Source organism: Chlamydotis macqueenii, chromosome 1 (genome assembly GCF_036417535.1).
Source record: "Chlamydotis macqueenii isolate bChlMac1 chromosome 1, bChlMac1.mat, whole genome shotgun sequence".
Lineage (NCBI taxonomy): Eukaryota > Metazoa > Chordata > Aves > Otidiformes > Otididae > Chlamydotis > Chlamydotis macqueenii.
Window position 1 is genome coordinate 25,593,258 of NC_141556.1, and position 24,052 is coordinate 25,617,309.

General features: G+C 38.9%; 2 protein-coding genes across 6 annotated transcripts in view; one reads left to right on the forward strand and one right to left on the reverse strand.

Annotated features, from left to right (window-relative positions):
- TSPAN12 (tetraspanin 12) overlaps window positions 1-16,039 on the forward strand; it is a 48,754-nt gene extending 32,715 nt beyond the window's left edge. For all 5 annotated transcript variants that reach the window (XM_086747412.1, XM_086747426.1, XM_086747419.1 and 2 more), the window contains 4 exons: window positions 2,721-2,795; window positions 7,133-7,240; window positions 10,071-10,214; window positions 14,441-16,039. In XM_086747412.1, the coding sequence (XP_086603538.1) occupies window positions 2,721-2,795; window positions 7,133-7,240; window positions 10,071-10,214; window positions 14,441-14,746 (633 nt within the window). In that variant the 3' untranslated portion in view covers window positions 14,747-16,039. The remainder of the gene's footprint in view (window positions 1-2,720; window positions 2,796-7,132; window positions 7,241-10,070; window positions 10,215-14,440) is intronic.
- A 3,444-nt stretch (window positions 16,040-19,483) lies between these two features.
- Window positions 19,484-24,052, reverse strand: part of KCND2 (potassium voltage-gated channel subfamily D member 2) — a 277,908-nt gene continuing 273,339 nt past the window's right edge. The window contains exon 7 of the mRNA XM_086739997.1: window positions 19,484-22,722. Within this exon, the coding sequence (XP_086596123.1) occupies window positions 22,545-22,722 (178 nt within the window). The 3' untranslated portion in view covers window positions 19,484-22,544. The remainder of the gene's footprint in view (window positions 22,723-24,052) is intronic.

The window sequence follows — 24,052 nt, forward strand, 5'->3', positions numbered from 1 at the left end:
TTTAACATTCAGACTCCTGTGGGAATTTAGTTGGGGACAAGGAATAAGCGTTGAAGCCAGTAATAATTTCTGTATTTGGAAGATGGAAATTAGGGGTAATAAATTTAAGTAATGGTTAGAGGGTTTTTTTTCACCCCCACAACTTATATAAGAATTATTTGTTTTGCAAACCATTACATTTAGAGAGAGGTACAATATTCCCCTTCAGTAGCTGAGTGAAACTGAAGCTCCTGTGTGCAAGTTTGCTGTGCCTGCAGTTGCTCAGTTCTAGAATGGGCTTTCGTGTGTGTAAACTCTTTGTCTTTTTTTTTTTTTTTTTTTTTTTTTCCTCCTCTCTTCTTCTTTTTTTGCCTTGTGGACAGATTATGTCGTCTCTTAGGACAGAAGGCTTGGTTCTGCAGTGCCCTGATGTATCCATACGTAGCTAGAGTCAGGAGTGTGCAGTTTCTGGCAGACTGAGAAGTGGTTTATGACTTGATCTGACTTAATCGTTTTCTATCCCAAGCTATATTCAGTAACCAGAGAATAGAGAAAATCTTGGGGTTGGCTCTTCTGTCTCCAACTGCTACCAAAAACTTTCTTAACTATACACTCACAAAAATGAGGAGGTTTCAAATGTTAGTGTTTGTAAATGAATAAAATATTACAAGGAACTGCAAATTGAGAGTTTTCCAAAGAATACCATGCGTACACCCCCAGATGTATCCCTTCCACTATGATCATTGAGTTTTGTGTAAGATTTGGGGATAGCAGGCAGTCCCAGGCTTGTTGTTCAAGTAGAGTGTAAAACCACTGACTTTTTCTTTGACAACTGAGAACTCAAATTTCCTTTTCACCTAAACATTTAGTTGTTCACCCTCTCAAAAATGTCAATATTACCCATAACGTCCTTAAACATTTTTTTTGTGTGAATTGAAAAGTTAAAGCACATAGCATTCTTTTCTCCTTTCGAAGAGGATACTTTAAAAAAAAAACCACCGACGTCTGCTTTGCAAAGAACCCTTTGCGTAACTTGCAGGTACTACGGTGATAGTGAATACATTGTCTAGAAGCTCATGAATTTTTTTTTTTTTTTTTAAAAAAGTCATTGTTCTTACAAAGCATGACTTATTGGACCTTTGGAAGATGAACATATTGGTTATTGAAGGCCTATACTGGAGCTGTGTATGTGCTTGCCGTGTTGATTTATAAGGTTACGTGCTGTTGTTCAGCTGTATTGACTATGAAGACGCATTGTCACGTGGTGGAGGCTAGTAGAACAGGATCTCTTCTTCCAAGACTGTCTTTAGTGAGCAGACATTTGTGTGGTGGCAGATACGAGTTCAGGTTTCTCTTGAAAATTCACTTGGATTTTTTTACATGCATATTTTTAATTTGGCCTTTTGCATCTAAAAACCTAATTCGGGGAGTTAGGTTTGGTCGGCAAGTAGAAGTTAAGGCAAGACGCTGTTCAGTAGCTGCCAAGGTATCTGTGAATTACTCGGTTCCAGACTGGGTGAATGAAAAAGATGCTGTGTAGATGACCCTTAAATCCTAACACTTACAGATTTTTTTTGTTCTTTATTTTAAATAATGCAGCTTACTGACCTTTTAATAGAAGAAAAAAAAAATCACTTACCCTCATTACATGTTTTGTGTCTTTTATACCTGTCCTAAATAGATTCCAGAATTCAATGACTAAATTGGAAGCCTTTTGGCATGTATCCTCTTAATGGAATAATATATTTATTTTATTTTATAATGTGATGGTGTTTCTTTGATTTCCAAATAAAATTAAAACCTATGAAGACTGTAACTTTTAAGTCTTGTGTACTGAGAACAAGGGGGAGCTCAGTCCATTGGTGTGGAAGAAAGTTTGAGTCGAGAATGAATAGAGCTATGCTTCTGCTGTAGATAGAAGACAAATTAGTTACTTTTAATAAAGAACACCAGTTAAAGCAATTTTAATTTCCATGCAGCTTTATCCTGCTGTTCAGAAAGGATTTGTTGATGCTATACAGAAGATAGTCCTACTCTTTTTAATCGGAGCGACCAGTTTTTCTAAACTGTCATTGCTAAGATCTGTACAGTGTCTTCATTTATATGTGTATTTTCTGTTTTTAAATAGTTCAAGGGTTAGATCTGGTAATAAAGATATTTCAGTCCATCTCAATAAATATTTGTACATTTATACCTGACCTCAAATATCTAAGTCACTTTGATAAGAACATAGCATTCAAAAACCTTGTTTGCTTCCATCTTGTCAGTTTTCTCTTTTTTTTTTTTTTTTCTTTTTTTTCTTTCTTTCTTTCTTTTTTTCCTTCGGCCTTTTGGTTATTAGCATGCTTGGCTATGTTGCTTAAATGGATAGAGCTGAAAAAAGAGGTTTATTTTTTCCCATGTATATGAGGGGAAAAAAATTGTCCTCTTTGCAACTGTTTTAGCATAATGTGTCTTGATAGCCTTGTGCTGTTGGGCAACAAGGAAATGAGTTTATTTTCCCATTGTGATGTTCATATGCTTCATGTTAAGTTAGTAAGAAATGTCACATGACTTAAACTTTTAGAAAGTTTGCTGCATTAATCTTTCATGTTTTGGTTACAAAAATGCATTTCAAATTCCATGTCTTCAGTCACGTGAAATGTTAATAATGTTTTGAGATGTACTTTAATATTGTTAAGTCTCTTTTTCAGCGTTAACCTGAATATTGAAAATAACTAAGCCTGTTCTGTTTTTTGCAGTACTTTGGAAGCTTGCTTGTAATATTCTGCGTTGAACTGGCCTGTGGTGTTTGGACCTACGAGCAGGAAATAACGGTGAGTCAGAAAAAGAGGCTGCATTTTTTCAACAGAAGAAAACAAAGATTTCCATTACCTAGCTGTTTTCTAATTGCTACAGTGTTTATCTTTATTCATTATTCTGACAGTCTAATTTCACGACTGCTGGGGTTTTTTTTGTTTTTTTTTTTTGTTGTTTTTAAACAGAATTCTTCTGGGAAAATTTGTCTGTCTGGAAGGTCCTCTCTGAGTTTCTCCCCACCCTCTCTATATTTCAGAGCCAAATCCTGCAGCCCCTGATTTAAGGACTTTATTTTTTGTTAATTCTTGCTTAGGCAGGTTCTTGGTGAAGTCAGTGGAAGTTTTGAGGATAAAGTAGGAACTTCAGGCTTAAGATAAGTATTTTGAGAGTGGAGATGTTAGAATTTGAAGGGACTTTGCCCCCAAAATTCTTTATATGTTAAAGGGCTGTAGCTGAGTGTACCACATTGTAAACAGTGTGTTCTTTCAATAGAGAACTTGCTGTCTGCTAAAATCTTCACACTGCCTCCACAAGCTATAAATGCCAGTTTTAAGCAAAACATGTCGTAGCTATAAAACACTCTTCTGTAAACTTGCAAAGAGATTTTATCTCTGTCTAGTTTTTATAGCTGTACCAACCTTTAATTTTCAAACTGAACACTTCAAACCATCATGCAAGAAAATCGGTAAGTGTTGAGCAGAAATTAAACTGAAATGTTACTCTGCTGGCTGCTGCATCCTTACGTCTTGTACTCAGTTGGGTACATTTGTATGAATAGAGGGAAAAATATTTTCTCTCAGCTGCCAAGATATGCCCTATATGCTGTTCTTTCCAACAGTGAGTAGCAATTACATTGCAGTGAGATGGGAGGGAGTGTTCTTGATACTTACACAATACTGGGACCGAAGGAATTTCTGGCAGATTTGAAGTCTGAAGTTACGTGGCAGCACTTTGCATCAGCATTGATTCCCTTGCGGTACAGATTCCAGAGGGGTGTTCTAATATAACAGCGATTAAGGCTATCCCTTTACTTTTAATGTCAGCTTATGCTGATGCATTTATAAATTGGGAATGCGAACAAGAGGTGTACGTCATCTTATGGGCACAGCTGTCCTCTGTGGGGGTTTTGCGAAGGATGACAGTTACAACTAACATTCATCTTTCCACAGAAATCTTGTCAGTGGAAGCTGCCTGAAATAACATAGCCTTCAGTGCACTGGTACATGCCTTCTCCAGCCTTTGCTATTCAGTTAGAGAACCTGAAGTTATGGTGTGTTTTAGCGTGACCCCCAGGCTTTCAGTTACCTGCTGTGCTACTGAAACCCAAACCTGGGACAGTTTGATAAAAACTGGCATAGCCCTACTGTATGTTAAGGCACTGATGATGCTGCTTTCCTCTAGAAAAAAATCACAACTGTCCCTGCATCTCTTTGCCTAAAGAAGTAGCACTGAGCTCCATGTCTACACCTTCTGCAGTGGGTCACAGTGAACCCACATACTCAATGCTTCTCCAGTTTTTCCTTTCTCCCAGGAGTTTTGAGTGTATGAACATGAGCATGTAAATAGAACAGAGAAAATCTCTTAAGCAACTGCTTGTCTTTTTTTGTCTTTCTTTTCTTCACTTCTTTTGTTTTTTATTCCTCATCTGCCAAAATACTGGGGTTTTCTCTTTCCATCTGATTTCCTTTTCTTACTTTCTTTGTACTAACGCTGCTGCTCTTCGTGTGACAAAGTGGGCCAGGCTCAGGTTTCTTGCTGCTGAGACCCCATAGGGAATGTGGCAGTCTGGAAGATCACAGTTGTTTTTCAGTAGTTCTTTCATACCTGTGCAGGTCACTTCCCTAAAGCATGCTTTCTCATGCTCTTCTTGATAAGAAGACTCCTCCTTATACCCGTGGGAGTGACTTGATGTCATGTTGGTTTCAATGTAACATGAAATCACATGAGCCTCTGGTGGATTTCAGAGAATCAGTTGGCATTATTGTAGGTGGGTGGGTGATGCTGTCAAAAATGTCGCCAAGGTATACTGCCTCGGCTGATCCAATATGGGCTCTCCTTGTCATGTGGACAAGTTGCTGTAAGAGTCCTTGTATAACCAATTTTCCTTCCAACTCCTGATAGCTCTCAGCATGAAGTATGCCTCATGGATAATTTATCCCACCCACAAGATTGAAAAGCCAGTGTGGGTTCTCGGCTTCCTTGGGCATTGGTCAAGCCTTGAGACTCATTAGAAAAATAATAATGAATAAGTAGATCTCAACAGCAAACTGAGCTTTACAGAACTTGTGCTGAAATCAAACCAGCATCTCCAGTTTTTGTTTGCCTACACACTACACAAAAGTGTTGGTGGATAGTCAAACAAATGCATCTCATGATCATATATTATTGTGCACTACTGCCTGCGTGAGCTGATGGGAAGCTATTTGTTGTAAACATTGATGTCCTTAGTTTGACATGTTAGCATTGTCGGAGCAGGCAAACACAGATTCCAATATCCCTCCTTGGCTCCAGAATTCAAATTGCCAACAGTAGGGTTTAGTTTGTTTTGACTTGCTTTTAATTTCCTTCTCTTACTTCTTGATTATTTTTTTTTCCCCTGTTTTCCATTGTTTTCATAAAGAAGTTGGACACCTTGTGTTACGTACGTAACCTTGGACTGTATTCAACTCAAACAAGATAATAAAAAACCAGTCTAGCAAATATGAGCTTAATTGCAGCAATAGCAAATATTATCCAAAGAAAGCAGAGTACTAACTTGCAATGCAGTAGAAAGAGAAATGCATTGAGTACAAACCCAAATTATTTTATTATAGTGACCAGTGTAAATGTTTGTGGTAGAAATATTCTGTGATATTGTTTTGCTAAGTATTTTTAGTACTCCACTGCTAACGTGTTTTTCATGTTGACAGTTGTGAGTTCAATGCTTTATAGTTTAAAAAGTAAAAATCCTGCTAAGTGAAAGGTATGTTAAGTTTCTGGGATGTTATTACTATGTATTCATGTTACATGACGCTTTACCAGGGCATCAAAATTACAGTATAACTTAGCAGCAGTAATGAGATATTATCAAATGTTCTTATTTGGATTACAGGGCCAGTCAGGCAGTGATTGTCCCTGTATTTTTGTAGAGCATTTAGCACAACGAAGACCAGGCTCCTTGGGAAGTATTGTGACTTTTTTTTTTTTCTTAGATAACATTTATTGCTATATTGCTATGCCCTTTACTGTTCACTCCAAATTGAACGAGATACCTAACTCACAGCTGCTGGAGGAGCTGGGCTCCCCCACCCTCCCAATGAAAGCTGGTATTACAATTATGATTTCTTTCACCATGACTATTGAGGCTAATGGGAACAAGGCAAAACTCAGTGTGAATGGTATATGTGCCTAGAAGGGCAACTGCAAAGTCTTCAGCTCCTTGTTTTAGTTTGGCACACTGAAATTTGTGCTGCTGAACAGAAGTTTGTTTCTTAACTTGACTCTAACTGCATTGCATGCCAGGTGCCATAGCACTTGCTTCTGTTGTTTCTAACAAGTTACTGACTGAGCGTCAGTAGTTTGACAATGGAGAACATCAGCACCTCACATCTGAGTAGTCAGATTTGAATGAAAAATATTTTGAGAATCCTTCTTTCAGAAGAAAAGGTTTACAAGGCCATGAGTGCATGTGAAGAAAAAAGTTCACAGGGCCTCATTGTTTACACTTCCTTGTTACTGTTGCTGAGCCAGATACTGAAATCGAGTACATTCAGGATACCTGGGTACAGGACAAAGCCAGAAAGCCGTGAAAAGACTCTCAGGGTAGAATTCACCTCAGTTGTACATATTTAGAAGTTAGATGTTTAAGTCTAAGTTAGTCACATTAGACAGTGAAGTGGATTTAGGACTTCATTAATCTGCTCTGTTTAAAATATTTGTCTTGAGATGAATTGCCCCATGCAGCTGCCTGTGTCTTTCTGTTGACTAAGAGGACACCAGGGAGATGTCTGCCCTGTTTAGGTAAATGCCATCCCTGATGGGGCTTGGTTCAAGTTTTATACCAGGTAAAAAAATCTGGGAATTATATAATCAGATTGTACCAAACTACCTCTGAATCTTTCCAAAATGCAGCTCCTTTTCCAGTGTATGTTAATTTGTAAGCAAAGGGTACAAATAACTTTTTCCTGGTATTTTAATAAAGGCTCATAAAGCTTCAGCAGTGTAAAAATTTAAACACTTGTTTTCCTGTTTTATTTGTGTACAGAGTTATTTTGGCCATTGCACTGGAAAGATTTCAGAGTAGGCAGAAGTTCTGGGTTTGAAGCCACAAGCCACCTGACCTGTTGTGTGAATCACTTTTCTTTCCTTGCTCCAGGTTCCAGTGCAGTGGTCTGATATGATCACACTGAAAGCCAGGATGACCAATTATGGCCTACCTAGGTACCAGTGGCTGACCCATGCTTGGAATTTCTTCCAGAGGGAGGTAAGACAACAGTCAATTCATGAGCTGAAGTAATACATACTCGGTAAATGTTATTTATCTGCTAAAGGACAAGATTTGTTTTTTAAGTGAATAGGTAAATTAATTTCATGTGAAAGCCTGTGTAGTGATGGTATCTTTTAACATCACTTGATATCCAACTCATGAGCTTTTGTAGGCTCTACAGACACTGGAACTTCAAAACCAGAATGTTACTAAATTCAGTTAAATTGCCAACATTATCTTCTCCTCTGCTAGTAAGGTTAGGATGTGACCATCCTTTAGGATTATTATAACATTTAAGATGTGATATATATAAAATAAAAAATCTGCAGGTAAAGTAAAACAAACATTGCTATATGCAGTCTTAATATTAAACTGTGATCCTCTTGCCGTAGGCTCAGTTAGTTTCCGTTCACAGAGCTGTCACAGTTAAGATATGTGTTTAGCTGGAAATGAGTGGGAAAGGGAGTTTCCAAAAAGATGCCAACACTGTCTCTTTGGCTGAGGTTTGAGAAAGTGATGAGGGTTTTTATTTCCTTTGACTAGCGGGATGGGAAACAAACCAAAAAGCTTCCTTGTGTATTCACAGCTTTGCCCTCTAGCCTACTAAAATTTAGAACTATTTTTAAAGAATGAAGTATTATGTTACAAAAACATGAAATTGCCTAAGGTAAAACCCATTAACTCCAAATATAACTCACGTGCAGGAAGAGAACTCTTTAAATGCCTGTCATTGTGCTGCCCTTGTTGAAATGTTGAAGTCTATCATTGTTGCACAGATTTCCTGTTTATTTAAACATTTCCTGGCAGCACTTGGTTAGTCTGTATTTATACTAAAACCTGAAAGGAGTGAGGACTACACGGGGTTGAACACCCCTCCCACCCTCCCCAGTCCCCTGCTCTGGCTATACAAGTGCTGTATGAAACAGAGTAATTCTTCATACACAGGTAGAGTGTGTCTGTTCTGTAGTTGAGATAATATAATAAAATAGTCTTGATTTCCTTGAATAGAGCTGATACTGTGTCTTGGATTAAATATATAAGTTGATAAAAGGTGCCTCTTATCCTCCTGGTTGTTGTAGTGTCATTGTAGTGACTGGTTTTAATATGAATATTGGTAATAAAACTTCAGCTGTGCCTTCTTTAACTCTTCTAGGGGAGAAAAAGTTTCTTTTAGAAGTTAGATTTCCTATATTCCATCTCTGATCAGAGGAATTGTTTGGGGCAAATTTGAAGTGAACCAAGAAGCTCCTAGTTAACTGGTGGGCTCTCATTTTTATTCTTTCTACTCATAACTCAAATGATAGATGTATGGGCTTGCTATGTTTTATTCCTGAATGAGCACTATGCTTGGGGCCCTTCTTCAGTCAGCTTTACAATTTTTTTTTCCTGAAGAAAAAATTTGTAATTGCAATTCTATTTCCAAGGATTCAGCCTTGATCAGCTTTGTGCTCTTTCTTTCTGTATCTTTTTAACATCCGAGAGAGATGGGAAACTTCTTTTCCCCTAATATTAGAATTGTGACTGTGCCAAGGAAAATGGGAAAGGTCAATTGAAGTCATGAAGGAAGAACTGAGTGAGGAAAAGAACAGATTTGAGAGTAAGAAGAGGATGTTTAATGAGATTGTCTTTGCAATTACAATGAGGAGCCAAAGTTTGAGCTTTCCTTAGAAAGTCCTGCGTTGGGAGGATTTTGGCAGACTAATGAACTGACAAAAACAGATATACTAAAGCTGTGGTGAAAAAGGAAGAAGTTAGATTTGTAAGAGGACTGGTGAAGTCAAGGCACAATGTGTACCAACATGGTGTCTGAGCACTGATCTGCTTGATTGTGAATGAGGAGTGGTGTGGTATACAGGATTCTGGCTCTGAAGCGAGTAAGGGGGGCACATTTTCCCAAGTCCATGGGTCAGAGAAACCAGGTGATGAATTACAGAGCTGGTACTGGAGAACATCCAGATGGAAAAAGCAGCATCTTGTTCCCGCAGCAAGGCTTTTTTCAGTCATATCAAGTCCCCATCCAATGCTGAAGAGAATCTAATGTAGCTGCTTCAGCCCTTTCTTACGTGAATGCAGCTGTGAATGTGGTAGGCTGGTCGATTGGCTTTAAATCTCTGTGTGCTTTGCAGAGGAGAGGACAGGTTGTTAGTCCTGGTGGTTTTTATAGCCAATTATGGCTCATTTGCTTTGCAGCTAGATTTTCTGCTTTTATGGTTGATTCTGTTGCAGTGTTTATTTTAGTGTGATACCCTTCCTTTCCCTTTTCCTTTTTCCTTTCAACATTTGTGATTTCTAGACCTTTTTGCTCACTTTAAAAATATTTTTTTTTTCTGTATTCAGATAAATCTATGCTTTTTCTCCTCTGGTTTTCAACAGATATGTCCATAGTTGTAGCCTTGCAGGAACAGTCCTTACTAGTAAGACCTTTGTTATCTTTTCCTACTACGTCCTTCAGCCACAAGTATACTTGTTCATTAGTCACCCTTTTGATACAAGATTATCATGTGTCAGTTGCCTGTAGTAAGCATAGCACAATTACGGGGTAGGGTAATTTCTGTGAGGCATCCTTTGAGGGAGCAGTTGGGAGTTAGAGTGCAGAGCAATATCATTGCCTGTTTTTGAGGTGTTTATTGGTCACTACATTACACTTTTCATGTTGCTTTTACATCAAAGCACAGCAAAAGAAGATACGTGGAAGATCTTGTAGATGTTTTTAGTTCTACCAAAGTGTTTTGCAAATTGTTAGTAGGAATTTTTGTGGCTTTTTTGATGACCTACTTTTATGAAGTAGCATCATTATTGCTGATCTCAGCTAATCCTTCCTTTGCAGTTTAAATGTTGTGGGGTGGTGTACTTCACAGACTGGCTGGAAATGACAGAGATGGACTGGCCGCCTGACTCCTGTTGTGTCAGAGAGTTCCCAGGATGCTCTAAGCAGGCACATCATGAGGATCTCAGTGATCTTTATCAGGAGGTAAGATACAGTTCTTAGGGTGAAAATTATAAAAACAAGTAAACGTGTTCTCTACTAAAACTCTTTAACTGTTCTCACAGAATTATTGTCTAAAGTCACCTTTGTTTGGAGACTGCTTTGCTACCTACCTTTATTTTATTTTTTTTAAATGCTAACAGACCTCTGAAGACCTTTAATTGTGCATTTGGTAATATCAGAATGACCAACAGTCTAGCTAGTCCAGTGGCGAAAAAAAGTGTGTCTCAGTCAAGTCGTTAGGAGCATCTGAGAAGAGGTGCATTCTTTGTTTGCTTGCTTTAAGAGTAATACAAGGTGCAGAGGAAGGAGGACGGGCCTGAGAAGCGTGCTTTCAGATGCTGCAGCATGAACATTTCTTAGTGGACATTGCAACTTTGCATTATGGAAGAGCGTACAAAGAACCATTTTATCTTGTCTCAGTCTCTTACTGCTGTTCAGGACTTTCTTACAAGAATCTATTATGTGGTTCTCGTTCAGGAGCTGTGTAGAGACACCTCTGAAGCAGGGGAAATTAACTACATAAACAAGCCAAGACGAGTTATTATTGCCAGGAAACAATAGAATTTTGGGGAAATGGTATCACTGACATGGAGTAATTTGCTAGATTTGTATGGCATTGATTCTATGAGCAGGAGCTATATAATCTATTCTGTGCTTTCAAACATCCATCCTAAACCTTGTGTGCTTCCCTAGGAAGAGAGAAGGTAGAGCTGCCAAAAAGCAGGTGCCTCGGAAGGCCGGTCGGTGCTAGGGAACCTTAAAGGCAGTGGCAGAGGCTGTTTTCCTTCCACCAGCAACTTGTAGAGCCTTTCCTGCCTTGCAGCAGGAGACAGCACAGACAACACTGATTACACTTTTGAAGTGCCAGTCTCTGAATGAGAAAGCCATTCAGGCTTCTTCTGGGGCCTGGCAGTCTCTTACACGTTCTTGAAGAAGAACGAACCGTGGCTTGCTGCAGTAACGGTTGCTTTCTGTAATACTGTTGCCAGTATTGATACCATACAGACCAACTCTGCCACAGAGAGCTCTGAACATGTATACGTGTATGGAAGCTGCAGAATATTCATTTGCCTTGAGCATCCTTCCTGGTTATGTGAAAAAGCAAGAGTATGTAAGCAGTATCACTCAATAACAAACTAATTTTTGAGCTCGGGAAGCTCAAAAGTTTTGAAGGAGTAGTAGTCACTGGAGTGTCTTATTGAAACTGCGAGGTTTTCTCATCTCTTCTGATAACGTTTCATTCCCACAGCCATATTCCAGGAAGGTGGTTCTCTGCACGCTTCTTATGTTCAGGTTCTTTTGGTTCTACTTGTAGCAAATTAATAGCCAAAGATGATGATATAGAACATAAGGTCTGTGTTAAGACCCACTTGATAAAAAGAAAGACTGTCTGACTTTTTTTCTTAAAAGAAACCTGAAGGGCACATTTATAGTTCTTCCACTACCATACCCCGGAGCATTTTGGATTGATGCAGCTCTTAGCAAAATTTTATTTTTGTTTCTCTGCTGCAGAATCCATTCCAAAAAGGGACAGACTGTGTTCTGTTTTACCAGCCACAAAAATACTCCATTGCTCTTTGAGATATGTACAATATCTGGTTGGCAAAACCTTTTTTTTCCCTTCGTTCTTGCCTGTGGGCTGTCTCAAAGACTCATACAGTATACTTGCTAATACGTTTATCAGTATCATGCAAAACCAACTTACACTTGCAAAGCTAATCTGTGTGATTTCTGCCTTGGAGAATTGAAGGAGAAAAGCTTTTTTAGGAAGTGATTGAAAATGAACTTGCAGAGTCTGGTGGTTTGAGAGGGAGCCTGTTGAGATTAGCCTCGCTAGCCTGAAATTGGCTTATGTAAATGCTTCACAAGTCCATTCTGGTATTTCAGAAAAATTCTTTGTAGTACTTCAGAAAACTGAAGTTTGGTTTGACTGGGATTGATAAAATTGTTTTGTTGTAGCTGTGCTGTAATTTTCTGCTGGGATCTCAGAGCTTTCTGTAGTCTAAGTTGGAATCTTTCACAATGCAATTTTTGTAGAAGGAAAGATGGCTTGTAGTTCTGCTTGAGAGTATTTTTGGCAGGAATCATGTTTCCTCTGCTGGATTTTGAAAGTAATTTTCAGATGTGTTAGTCTTGAACTGCTTTTATTCTGATGAGCTTCACCCTTGGTGCGGTTCATGGAACAGAACCTTAGAAAGAGTGTGGTTCTGAGGGAATTTGCATCAGATGACAACATGGCCTTGGATGTTCATTGTGGTCTGAGGACAAGGGGAACTCTGCCAGTCTTGTGATCGGGACCTGTAGCCTAGATAAAATGTTTGTCTTAAGAAAAGTCAAAATTGTGTGTTCAGTATCTTTTCTTTTGTTTTCTAGCATAATTTTGAGTATACAACAGATCTGTTGAATATGCTGATGGTTTATCTCTTCTGCTCTGAGAAAATGCCTTATTTAAGATCTGGTCCTTATTCTATGATGTTGCAGTAAATCAGAAATATATGCTTTATTTCCTTTTTAAGACTGAAAAATATAAAATGACTTTTGTAATAAATATGAATCAGGCCTTTAATCCATAGTTCTGTAGGAGCTTGAAGCTAATTCTTCTGAATGATTGCTGCAAAGTTTTACACTGTTTTTCAGATGTCAACAAGAGCTCCCTGTTTAGTGACAAACTTTTACTTTTGCTGAGGAAAGTATATTTATGTACTCTTTAATTGCAGGCTGCCAACTATGAATGTGTCGCATAAGCAGAAATAAAATGCATGAATGTGAGGATAATGGGGGTAGCTGGATATTTCTCAATTTTGAAACTGATTTTGAATGTGTATTGGAGCAGAACTGTAAGAACATCATTAAATGGAGGGAGGCAGTCTATCTAGATTTGACATAATTTGTCTCAGTTATGTGTCTGTACTGCAGGAGATATAGGCATTAATGTTATTGCTGTCTGCTAATGGATGTTTTCCTCTAGGCAACAAATGAACTGAATTTGAATACTGCTGTGGTTGAGGATTTTTAAATTGTGACCAGCATGTACCTTCATCCCTTGAAGTTATCAAAAGTATTATATGCAGCCTGTTTCTCAGTAATTAAAAACAAATTTGGAAAGTAGTATAATTACAACTCTGACTTCTAGTTGAAGAAAAAAGACACCAACATGACAATTTTTGTTCCTCATCAAGTTCAATTACATTGCTTTTGTTACAGTGGTTTTTTTTCTTTTAAAATTTCAAAGAATCCACATTTACTTCTGTGTCTAAACTATGTTAATGTTTAGAAAATGACAGAGTGAAATAATGAATGGAGCAAAAACATTGCAATCCTTTAACTTACTCTGATACAATTATTATATAGTACATTAATTTTATTTAGATTCTAAATGAAAATGTGTTGACTGCAGTGTGAATTTTGTGTGCAAGGCACGAATCAGGCCTTTCATGAGATACATTCAGGACTGTCATATTTGAAATTGTTAGCTTTGGGGAATTTGCGCTGAAGTTGCAGAAGGCAAAGGCAGGGACTGGGAGAATGAAGAGCCAGCTACTGTAGAAGATCAGATTTGAGAACATCTAAGGAACCTGAAGGTGCACAAGTCCATGGTACCTGTTGAGATGCATCCGTGGGCCCTGAGGGAACTAGCGGATGAAGTTGCCAAGCTGCTGTCCATCATATTTGAGAAGTCATAGCAGTCCGATGAGGTTCTCACTGATTGGAAAATGGGAAACATCACCCCCATTTTTAAAAAAGGGAAACAAGGAAGACCTGACTGCAGGCCAGTCACTTTCACCTCTGTGCCTGGCAAGATCATGGAGCGGATCGTCCTGGAAACTGTACTAAAGCACATGGAAAATAAGGAGGTGATTTGTGACAGCCAACATGGCTTCACATAAGGGCCTTATGAAGTTCAACAAGGCCAAGTTATATTTGATAGGAACTCGGATCAACTTTGAGTGATTTCTGAATTGAAGAGCAGCACAGATCTCTTGGAGCTTGTTGCTTGTTTCTCAGTGTATGAGAAAACTTAAAGATAGCATTATGGAAGCAATAGAAAGGAGACAGAATGATTTTCAAAGTATTGTTTGAAGGAGGTGAGAGAGAAATTTTCGGGAGCCAGAAAAGCCAACACTAGGTAGGATGGGCTAAACCTTGGGAACTGCAGGCCAAATAATGTTTACTATAATTTATTTTTTTAATCTGTTTTTGTTTCACAGGGATGCGGTAAAAAAATGTACACTTTTTTGAGAGGAACGAAGCAGTTGCAAGTGCTGAGATTTCTAGGAATCTCTATTGGAGTAACACAGATCCTGGCTATGATCCTCACTATTACTTTGCTGTGGGCTCTCTACTACGATAGAAGAGATCCTGGGGCGGATCAGATCATGGCCCTCAAGAGCGATGCCTCACAGCAGCTGTCATGTCATTCCGTGGAGCTACTGAAACCAAGCCTGACCAGGATCTTTGAACATACATCCATGGCAAACAGCTTTAGTACACACTTCGAAATGGAAGAACTGTAGGTGATGCAATGAATCTGAGAAGTCACAAAGGGTTTTAATTGGGTTTTGTTGTTGTTGTTGTTTTTTTTTTTTTATTTTATTTTGTCCCATCAAGTTTGCCAAATATACCAGTCATCTTAGGCTTCAGAAAACAACTGATGAATGGAAGTGAAGGAGGCCAGCATAGAAAGAATGATACACCTGTCAGCATCTTAGCCATGGCCTCAGTCATGAAACAGAGTTGCGTTTGTTTGTTTGTTTTTTAAAGGCACTCATTAAGTGGGCACAGCAATACTTAACTTATTGTCACAAGCTGTGTGATGTGTAAAATACTGATTCATTCACAGATAGATAGACACAACCTCTAAGGAAGCGTCACAGGAAAGGAAGAGAAATGCTGATGTTCTGAGGAAACGACTGTGCTTTGGACAAACAAAATGTGACTTCAGATGAAATTGACTTTTACGTTTTTAATAAGCCATTTGGAAAATGTCTTAATCAGGGATTTGTGTATATATAATTGTGTGTTTTTGTGTGTGCATGGAAAGCAGAACTACAATTCAAGTCAATACTTGGATTTAAAAATTTGCAAGATTTGTAAAAAGGGCAAGATTTTCTTTTTTTTTTTCCTAATAAAACCTTTATCTTTGCTGTTCTAAAGATGTTCTAAACCTGCTATTTTTATCTAACATTACTGTTTAATTTTTAATTTTAAATATATTAAACAGGGATTAAAAACAAAACTATGGACAATAGACTTTAATTTTCTGAGTAATTCTGGATAATTCTTCTTGAAACAGTTTGTTCTGTGGACTATTTCTTAGTAAGAAGAAATAAAACCTTAAACATTCTTTCCAAAATGGGAATCAGTATAGGAGTAGCACATTTTTATAGATATATCTTTTCTCCTGTCTGTGATTCCCCTGAAAGTAGAAACAAAAGACTACAAGGAAAATGCTTACAGTTCTGGATGCTATTGCAATATTTGTAAAAGTACATAGGGAGAAATTATACTTTGGCTTCTTCATTACGAGCTCTCTAGTGGCTTAAAATGCCAACTGGAAACAGCATTAAAATGTATTTATTGAGATGGGAAAAGTGCATTTTACTGTATTTCTATGAACAATGTTTATTTCATAGGATTATTTTTACAGTTGGCCACGCTCCTGAAATATATATTTGTTCCACTGAGTACAGTAGTTCGTGGCAAATGAGTTTTTACGTGATATTACATTTTAAAAATTATCTTTTTTTTAATTTGTAAAAGAAAACAAGATGTGATTTGGTAGACAATAAAATTACTTTTGTCTTAAATTCCATAATGACTTTTTTATTTTGAGGTCCTACAGTGTGAATGCTTTGGGTGGGAGTTGGGAGGGTCCTCCTGCTAGTGTGAGTCAATTGGATGTGTCTTTACCCATTCCACTTACACTGTTGTGGAGAACCTGAATTGTAAATGTCATTTTCTTTTTTTACTGCTTCTGAGAAAGCTTCTTAAGGGCTTGTTAAATTAAGCTCTTTAGTTGTCTGGGCTGTTTCTTGGTTTTTAGCAGTTTACATGTGGATGTAATTACATCATGAGTACTATTGCAAGCAAGGTTACCTTTCTGCTTTTGTACCTCTCCTACAGAAATGCTAATACTTATTTTGAGAGGTAAGAAGAAGGCTAAAGGATAGACTTTCCCAAAATTTTGCTTGGAGTATCTTTGTCAGAAATATTTCTCATGCAGTCTTTGGGAAGCCTTCTGCCCAGTGTTACTGCAGACTTCCATCCTTCCCATTGCTTAGTCTGGGCACCATTTCTGTAGCTAAGGGCAAGGGTCCTATGTAGAAAAAGAGCAGATGTTTGAGAAAGCCTGGATGTGGACCAGCTCTAGACTTTGGAGTGCACCAGAGATCTGCGAATGCTACGCAGTGGATTGAACTATTGCTGGGGTTTAAAGCCAAACAAACCACAAACTGGAATCTTTTGATTGGGGATGCAATGTGGTTTACATGTACACAGCTACATTCAGCAATGGATTACAGCTGAACGTAGGGAATTTCACCCAAAGTAGTGTAAAAAAGGGCAGGGAGTAGTCATGCCCTTTGTCCAGGAAATCCTGACACTGAGAGTTTTACCCAGGGAGTGTCTGTGGAAGCTCCCTTAGCCATGCTTCAGCTATCCCCAGTCCTCCCACAGGAGGACACCCCAGGCTACCAGTGAGGTTGCCTGTGTATCTTCTCCTGTCCCAGTTTGAATCATAGAATCTTTAAGGTTGGAAAAGACCTCCAAGATCATCAAGTCCAACCATCAACCTAACACCACCCTGCCTACTAAACCGCGTCCTTGAGCTCATGAAGGAACAAACATGGCAAGCCGGGCTAGGGAGATTTGTTGGAGAGGTCCACAGCTAGAAGTAGAAATACTGACAGCCCAGTCATTTGGCTTTAGGTTTCCCAGGTGCAGTCAGTTTGTTCTAAGAGCGGGAGTACAGTGGGCTGATGTGGGGAGCCAACTTTTGTTAGGGAGAAGATCCGTGTGTCAGGGATGATAAAAGTATTCTCCTCCCCAGTAAGGGCTACTGAGAAGTATTCTGGGAAAGAATCCTGTTTTGAGTATCTAACCACGTTTGCCAAAATAGGTCTCAGCTGTAAATTGAAACACTTTCAAAGTTTTTTTCTTTCACTGTGCTTAGGCGATGAAGTGTCTCTTTTTCTAGGGCTTGTTCAAAGAGCCTTAAAATTGATTGACTAGGCTGCTGCGAGCATAGTGTTCTCCTGTAGAGCTTTAGGATACGCGTAGGAGAGAGGCTGCTGGGCAAGAGGGGAGCATTTAGAGATACTTGCAGCAGTGAAAACTACTTCACTCTTTTATTTCCTTTTCCCCTCAGTTTTGCAGGAGTACCTGGAGGACAAGGGTGTTGTGTTCTTTCTTCTCTGCAGCATAAACTGTAATGAGCCACATCTTTCTTGTCGCAACAGACAACTGTGGAACTGCTCCTTAGCGTTTTTCGCAGATTGCTTAATGTCAAGGAGAGCAACCGTGCTAGAAAAGGGGTCACCTCCTGCCCACATCAGGTGTTTCTGTTCAGCCCAGAACAAGTCCATGCCAAGTCCATGGGGCTGTGCCTGGAGCTGAGTAAGGTCTGCACTACCCAGTAGTGACTTGGGAGTATGGGGAAGGATGCTTTTAGGAGGCAAAATTCACTATTCCTGGTCTTTGGACCAGATACTGATTCGTCTGCCAGCAGGTTGTATGACAAGGCTCTCTGAAGGAAACATAACTATGTTTTCTGTGCTTTATAACAGTTCATTTTGTAATAGCAAGCCGTAAATATAAGGGAAATTATAAATAGTAAAAAGAGAGGCTGTTGGTCACAGCAACTATACAGTTAAATATGATGGAAACAGCAATTTTCAAGTAGTTTTTGATGTTTTTGCCACAAAAGCATTATGTTTAATTCATATGAGTTGCTATTATTGAAGTGAGATTGTATCTCAAACTTGTGTGTGATTGACTACATTTCTTTAAAAAAAACTTGGGATGTCTTAAATACTTCAGAACTTTTATGCATCTGCTTGCTTTTTATTCAGTGCTACTCCACCCTCAATTTTTTCTTGTACATAGATACTGTGAAAATGGGTACCTTAAAAGTAGATAAATAGATAATGCAAGTAGGTAAAAATGAAGGTGTCCAGATAATTAGGTATATCTTACAGTCTTTTGTCAGTCTAAATATGCTGTTCGTTCCTGACTGCGCTTTCAGCTGCATGTTTACGTGTCCTGTCTGCTGATTGCTTCCAGAACACCTGAAAATCTTTTCAGATGTTTCCATAGTTAATGGAAAAATAAAGTCCTGGTGGGCCCCAGAGGTAGGAAAGAGAGCATAAGCATCTCCTAAGCACCCTTCTTGTGCAAAACTTTATGATCCTGTGATTTCACTAATGTATCCTCCTCCAGACTCGTTCCTCTCCAAAAGCCACCTGTCTCCCTGCAGCAGCTGAGGTGGCATCGCCTTTTCGGCTGTGAAAGCCTCCTCTCGGCAGCCAGCATGTTTACACAGCGAGCGTATCCAAAACCTTAAACTGTCAAGCGTACGCTTCCAGTTTGTCCCCGGTAGTCATTTTATGGGAGGAAAGTCGTTCTCCTTAGAAGTGCTCTGGGATGGTTCGCAGGCAGCTATTACTTTTACCTCTTTTCCTCCCACGTCCTCCCGGCAGCGGTGGATGTCTCACGTGCCGGTGCTACCTCATACGCAGCTGATAGATTGGCATCATCTGCACTGACAGCCGCCCTTTGTGAGCGATACGCCGTGCGTTGTTACCTGCTGTTAGGCTACAAAAGGAATTTGATCTCATCTGTGCACTAATATTTTATCAAGAAGAATCTGATATTGGGTTTGGGGTGGCTCTGTAGCCTGGGACGTTCAGCAGAGCGGTCAGTGTCTGGACGTATTGAAAACATAGTGGATACTTTTTTAAAAGTATAAGTGGAGAGGTGGAGTTCAAATTGCTGGAAATAATTTAATGCCCCAATTTTCTCTGCTGCCGCAGGCTGGGATGGGAAAGGTGACGGCCACTCACACAGGAGGAGGGCAGCTCCGCGTTATGGAGCTGCAGCATCCTGGTCTTGGTGGCTCTGATATGGTTTAGATGCAGTCATGGCTTGCCTGGAATTAGTGTCGAGGACACTCGTTGCCCTGAAATTTAGTGTTCCTTCAGTCTTTTTAGGGAAAAGGTCCCATGAATAAGTTATTGCAAAACCAGGTCGACCCATTCAAGCATGCAGATGTTTTATTTAAATATTCCTCAAATGTCTATTTATTCAGCATAACGCATGTATTATGCCGCCTTCTGAAATACGATATATGACTGTCAAACAAAATTGTCAAAACAACAACCTCGGTTTCTTTGTATGATACACAGAAATAATTACAATTCATGTACAGTACAGATGCATTTTACACAGTCATCGACAGTCATTCACTACCAAAACAGCATTTAAATCACCTAAAACACCAAAAGAATGTGTATTTCCCAAATTCAGAATAAATTAATGACTCCGCATGTGACGTATGGAAATAGGAGACAGGACTGGAATTCTGCAAAATCATACTAAATTATTCCTGAAGCTGTATTTTAAAACGAAAGCACAAGTTGCTTCAGGGGTATAATTGTTATATGCAAGTGTATTGCTGTAGTGCATTCTTTTTAGTCCATATGAAAAGGAGAATAAAGAGATTTAAAAAAACATATGACCTGATGGAGTCAGCAGGTTTCCTGGGTTGTATGTGGTCTGTCCCAAAGTGGGCTGCATAACTGCCTTTTTGCATTATTTACCTGATAAAACTAGTGAAGAAGTACCATGTGGCATACAGAAGTTGTTGTTGCAGGTTGCTGATACCAAGGCAGTTTTTACATCAATAACTGATTGCCAACAGGTGGGGACCCAGCCATTTTTTGTATGAGTAACCCAAGTGGAAGTAGGATGCAAGTAAAAACTCTAGGTCCATCCTCCCTCTCTTTTAAACCCTGTTAAAACTTACATAACCCACAGCTTCAGCAGATCGACTGCAATTTTCCAACGGGGTGGAAGAGAGAAGAGCAACATCAGGTAATCGACCTTGGCAGAGTTCCTCAGAAGGAGCGCTCCTCTGGGGCAGAGGACGGCCTCTGCTTCTGCTCTCTGTTCAGCTTTGAAAGAAATGCAGAAACTCAGTTTACAATGAGTAAGTTATTCTGATCTGCAGAAAAAATGGGAAGTTAATTGCAAATTAACTGAGCTTCCGAATAAATAAACGCTAAGGTAAGAGAGTAATGCAGACATTATGTACTCCTTTTACCTGCAATTTAATTCTAATATGTGACACTGTCGTATTTTGGTGTATCTACTGTAGCATGATAGTCCATCATCTACTCTTCGATCTCTGTTGACAGGTAGAGAGAAAGACCGGTATTTGTGTGCAGTAAAAAGTGTATCATCAGCAAGTTTCAGTTTTTAGTGGGTGTTTTCTCTTAATGTAAATTTTCAGGTCAGTAGAATGCTAGCAAATACTGTACTGAAACATACACTAAAACTATTAAATAACTGTGTTAATCATTTATTGTAATGGCATCTAATGCACTGAGCCTTTTGATTTATATGCATATTTTATTTTGCAGACATGCAATTATTTCTGATCCAGTGTTTTTGATGTATATACGTATGTATTGATATGCACATATTTCATGTATATTTGATGTATATGATGTGTGGTATGTCATGTATATAGGAAGCATTATGATACATCTCCTAATGCGCTCTCATGAAGTAAAACTACACTTTTTAATCAGAAAGGTTTCTGGTAACATCAATATCTTTTACAAATGAAGCCAAAAAGCCTTAACTAGAAGAGCCTTCATATTAGCTTTTAGGCCTGCCCATGTGGGTAAATGCCAATTGAAATAAATTATATTTTTATAGCTTTGGGACCCAATCCATTATTCTGTCAGTGTTCTTAGGTAATTAAATATCTTCACACAATATAAATTCTCAAACAAATTTTAGGATGCAAGTTTACAGATAGTTACAAACAGAATTTAGCCATCTTTTTTTACTGAATGTCTTTCGGTGCCTTTCCGTATAGCCAATACTTTGGATGCTGCGAACTGTCAACAAGGAAAGTTTGGAGAGAAGTGTTAGCCGATCCCAAAAACACCTTTGCTGTAATTTTAATTCAAATAGGATTGATCTTGCAAGAGTACACTGAGACAAGAGGTTTGTTCCAAAAATGCAGAAGTAGGCAAGATGTCTATGGAAGAAAGGACTGTGTTGATTCATTAGCAGCCTTGAAATCCCAAATAGCACAGTAATGTTGGAGTGGGCAACAAACTGTCATAGAAATAGAGGACAGTGGACAAAATGAACAATGACTGAAGAGCTCGTTCATGGTGCACAGTTTAGCTGTGAGATTATTTAAATGTTTGCCATTCGAAGTTTACAATGTAGATGAAGTTGTGTAAAATACCTTTAAAAAAATAAATCCTGATTCCTGATACAACAGGTGTACAATGACTTATTGCAGTTGTAACAGTACCTAGGAAGCAAGATAAAACAATAGTAAATATTGAACTAACTGAACACCTTTAGTTCACTAATGAGTGTTTGAATAAGAAATACTGCATTTTTCAAAGGGAAGTTATTTGTACAACTACCATGGAACATTAACAATCAGCTTGTTGTAAGTGCACGGAAATGCCCCTTTCTACAGTAATATTTTATCATGCCTAATCTGAAAAACAACAAAAGTAAACTGAGATCACAGCTCCAAATAATTTCAGCATGCATTGTGGTTGTAGTTCTTTCAGTCAGTACAAACATATTTCATATGAGCATTTTTTCTTATGTTTTTTGATAGTTTCTCAACAAGTTTGTGGTTTATTAACAGGAAAAAAAAAGACACGTTATCAAAATGTTTCTTGTTGTTTTGCATTCAACAGGAACTCAGGTTTGTTTCTATTTTTTGTTTTGTGTTTTTTTTTCTAAAAAGAGCTCTCATGATAAGAAGCATCAATGGGGACATTTCATTGTGCTCATATAGTAAGTCAGGATGGTCACAGAAGATTCCACTGCGCGTCAGTTCGAACAAGAGGTAAGAAACTCCTTTTGGTTCACACGCTACGACACCGAAACCCACGAAGTGTTTTGTTTCTCCTGAACCTCTCGCTCTGCGGCTGCTGGCGCACTCGTCAAGGGGCGTTGTCTTTGTCAGCTCACTCGTTCCTTGCGACTTGTTTCTCATTGCTCGAGCTCAGCTTGCAAGTGGTCTTTATGCTAATTTATAAATAATTCGTTATTTTATAAAGCAGATACTCTGACAATGTTTCCTCCCGAATACTCGGGAGACTCTGGCCTGTCATCCCCTTCGGGTGTGGTGACGGGCGGTGTCGGGATGCTAATTATTGCTGTAGTGACGTAAGGCTGCTCACAGTTTAGTTTAACGCACTCTTCCACTTTGGCATTTAAACTGGAACGGCTGGAGGAAGAAACAAAATTCCATGAAAAAAAGAAAGTCTGCATTACTGCAAACCTCTCGTGTGCATGATTCCACTCCCTGAGCTGCCGTCTCCATCCTGCCCTGTTAGAGAGCTCAGGGCTGCAAAGCGGCACCGCCCCACCAGCCTGCACCCCAGCAGCAGGTGGTCCGTGGCTATGGCCATGGACAGGCCCCCTTTCTCCCATCCTTCCCACCATTTCAGCACTTCTAAAAGTCTCAGCTCATCACCTCAGTGTTTCTGGGGAACAAGCTTAGCACAGCCAAGTGACTTGCTATACAGGGAAGTGAAAACTAAGGGGTACTCCCAGTCTCCTGGTTATTCCTCCATGCCACGTGTATTCAAGAAAATTTTGTATCTTATGCATCCTCAAGACTAAGTCAGTGATATATGCACTCATCAAGGTTGAGTTAACGTGTTCATAGAGTTGCTGCAGTACCTCAGCATCGTAAGAAACTTGTAAAACTCAGACTGCCTTGAGATGAGACTGTCATTTTGTGCTTGTGTTTTTAGCTTGGTTTTTAGTACAAAGCTGGTGCTTTGTGTTTTTATGTACTCTGACTGGAAGTACAGCGCAAGCAAGTCCTCTATCAGAGAAAGGATGGATTTAGGCAGAATATTTCCTGAAAAGCTAAGACAGATTGGAGCTTTGTGCTGGCCAGGAGATCTCATTGCACAACAGCTGAAAAACTTCAGTAGCTACTAGCTGCTGGATTGTTCATTGAAGTGAAATCCAAACCTAGTAACTACACAAAGCAGGCTACTCAAAATGTAACTTAACAACACAATCTCTATAGCAACTGGTGCTGAAAACGCTTATTTTTGAAATGGTGACATATTTGAGTTCAATAGAAGACACTTCTGAGTCTCCTGAGACCTTTGCTGTGTTTTCAGAGGTGGTATTCTGATATACATGAAGGCCAAATATTTTACTTGTGAGAGTATGGAAGTGTTCAGTAAATTACAGACTTACAACCTGCAATCTCCTCACTTTTGTAGTAGCTCCTCAAATTAGGAAATACATTTTTCTTATCCATTTCATATTTTTTTTTATTTATTTAGAAGAGTCTTCCTTACGACTGTTACACTTAGGACTCTGGGAATCAGTTTTATTTCTCCGCTCTGTGGAAATGCGAGGAGGTCTCATTTGTTCTGTGCTTCTGAACCAACCCAGTAGAAACAGCTGGGACAGACCTTTCTTTCTTTTCCCACTTGCTCATCTCGTATATTTGAATTGCACATTTTTCTATGCTAATTTTTTCTGGTTATGTGTTTGTCCGTGGCATATAATATTTGGTGCTCTATTTAATT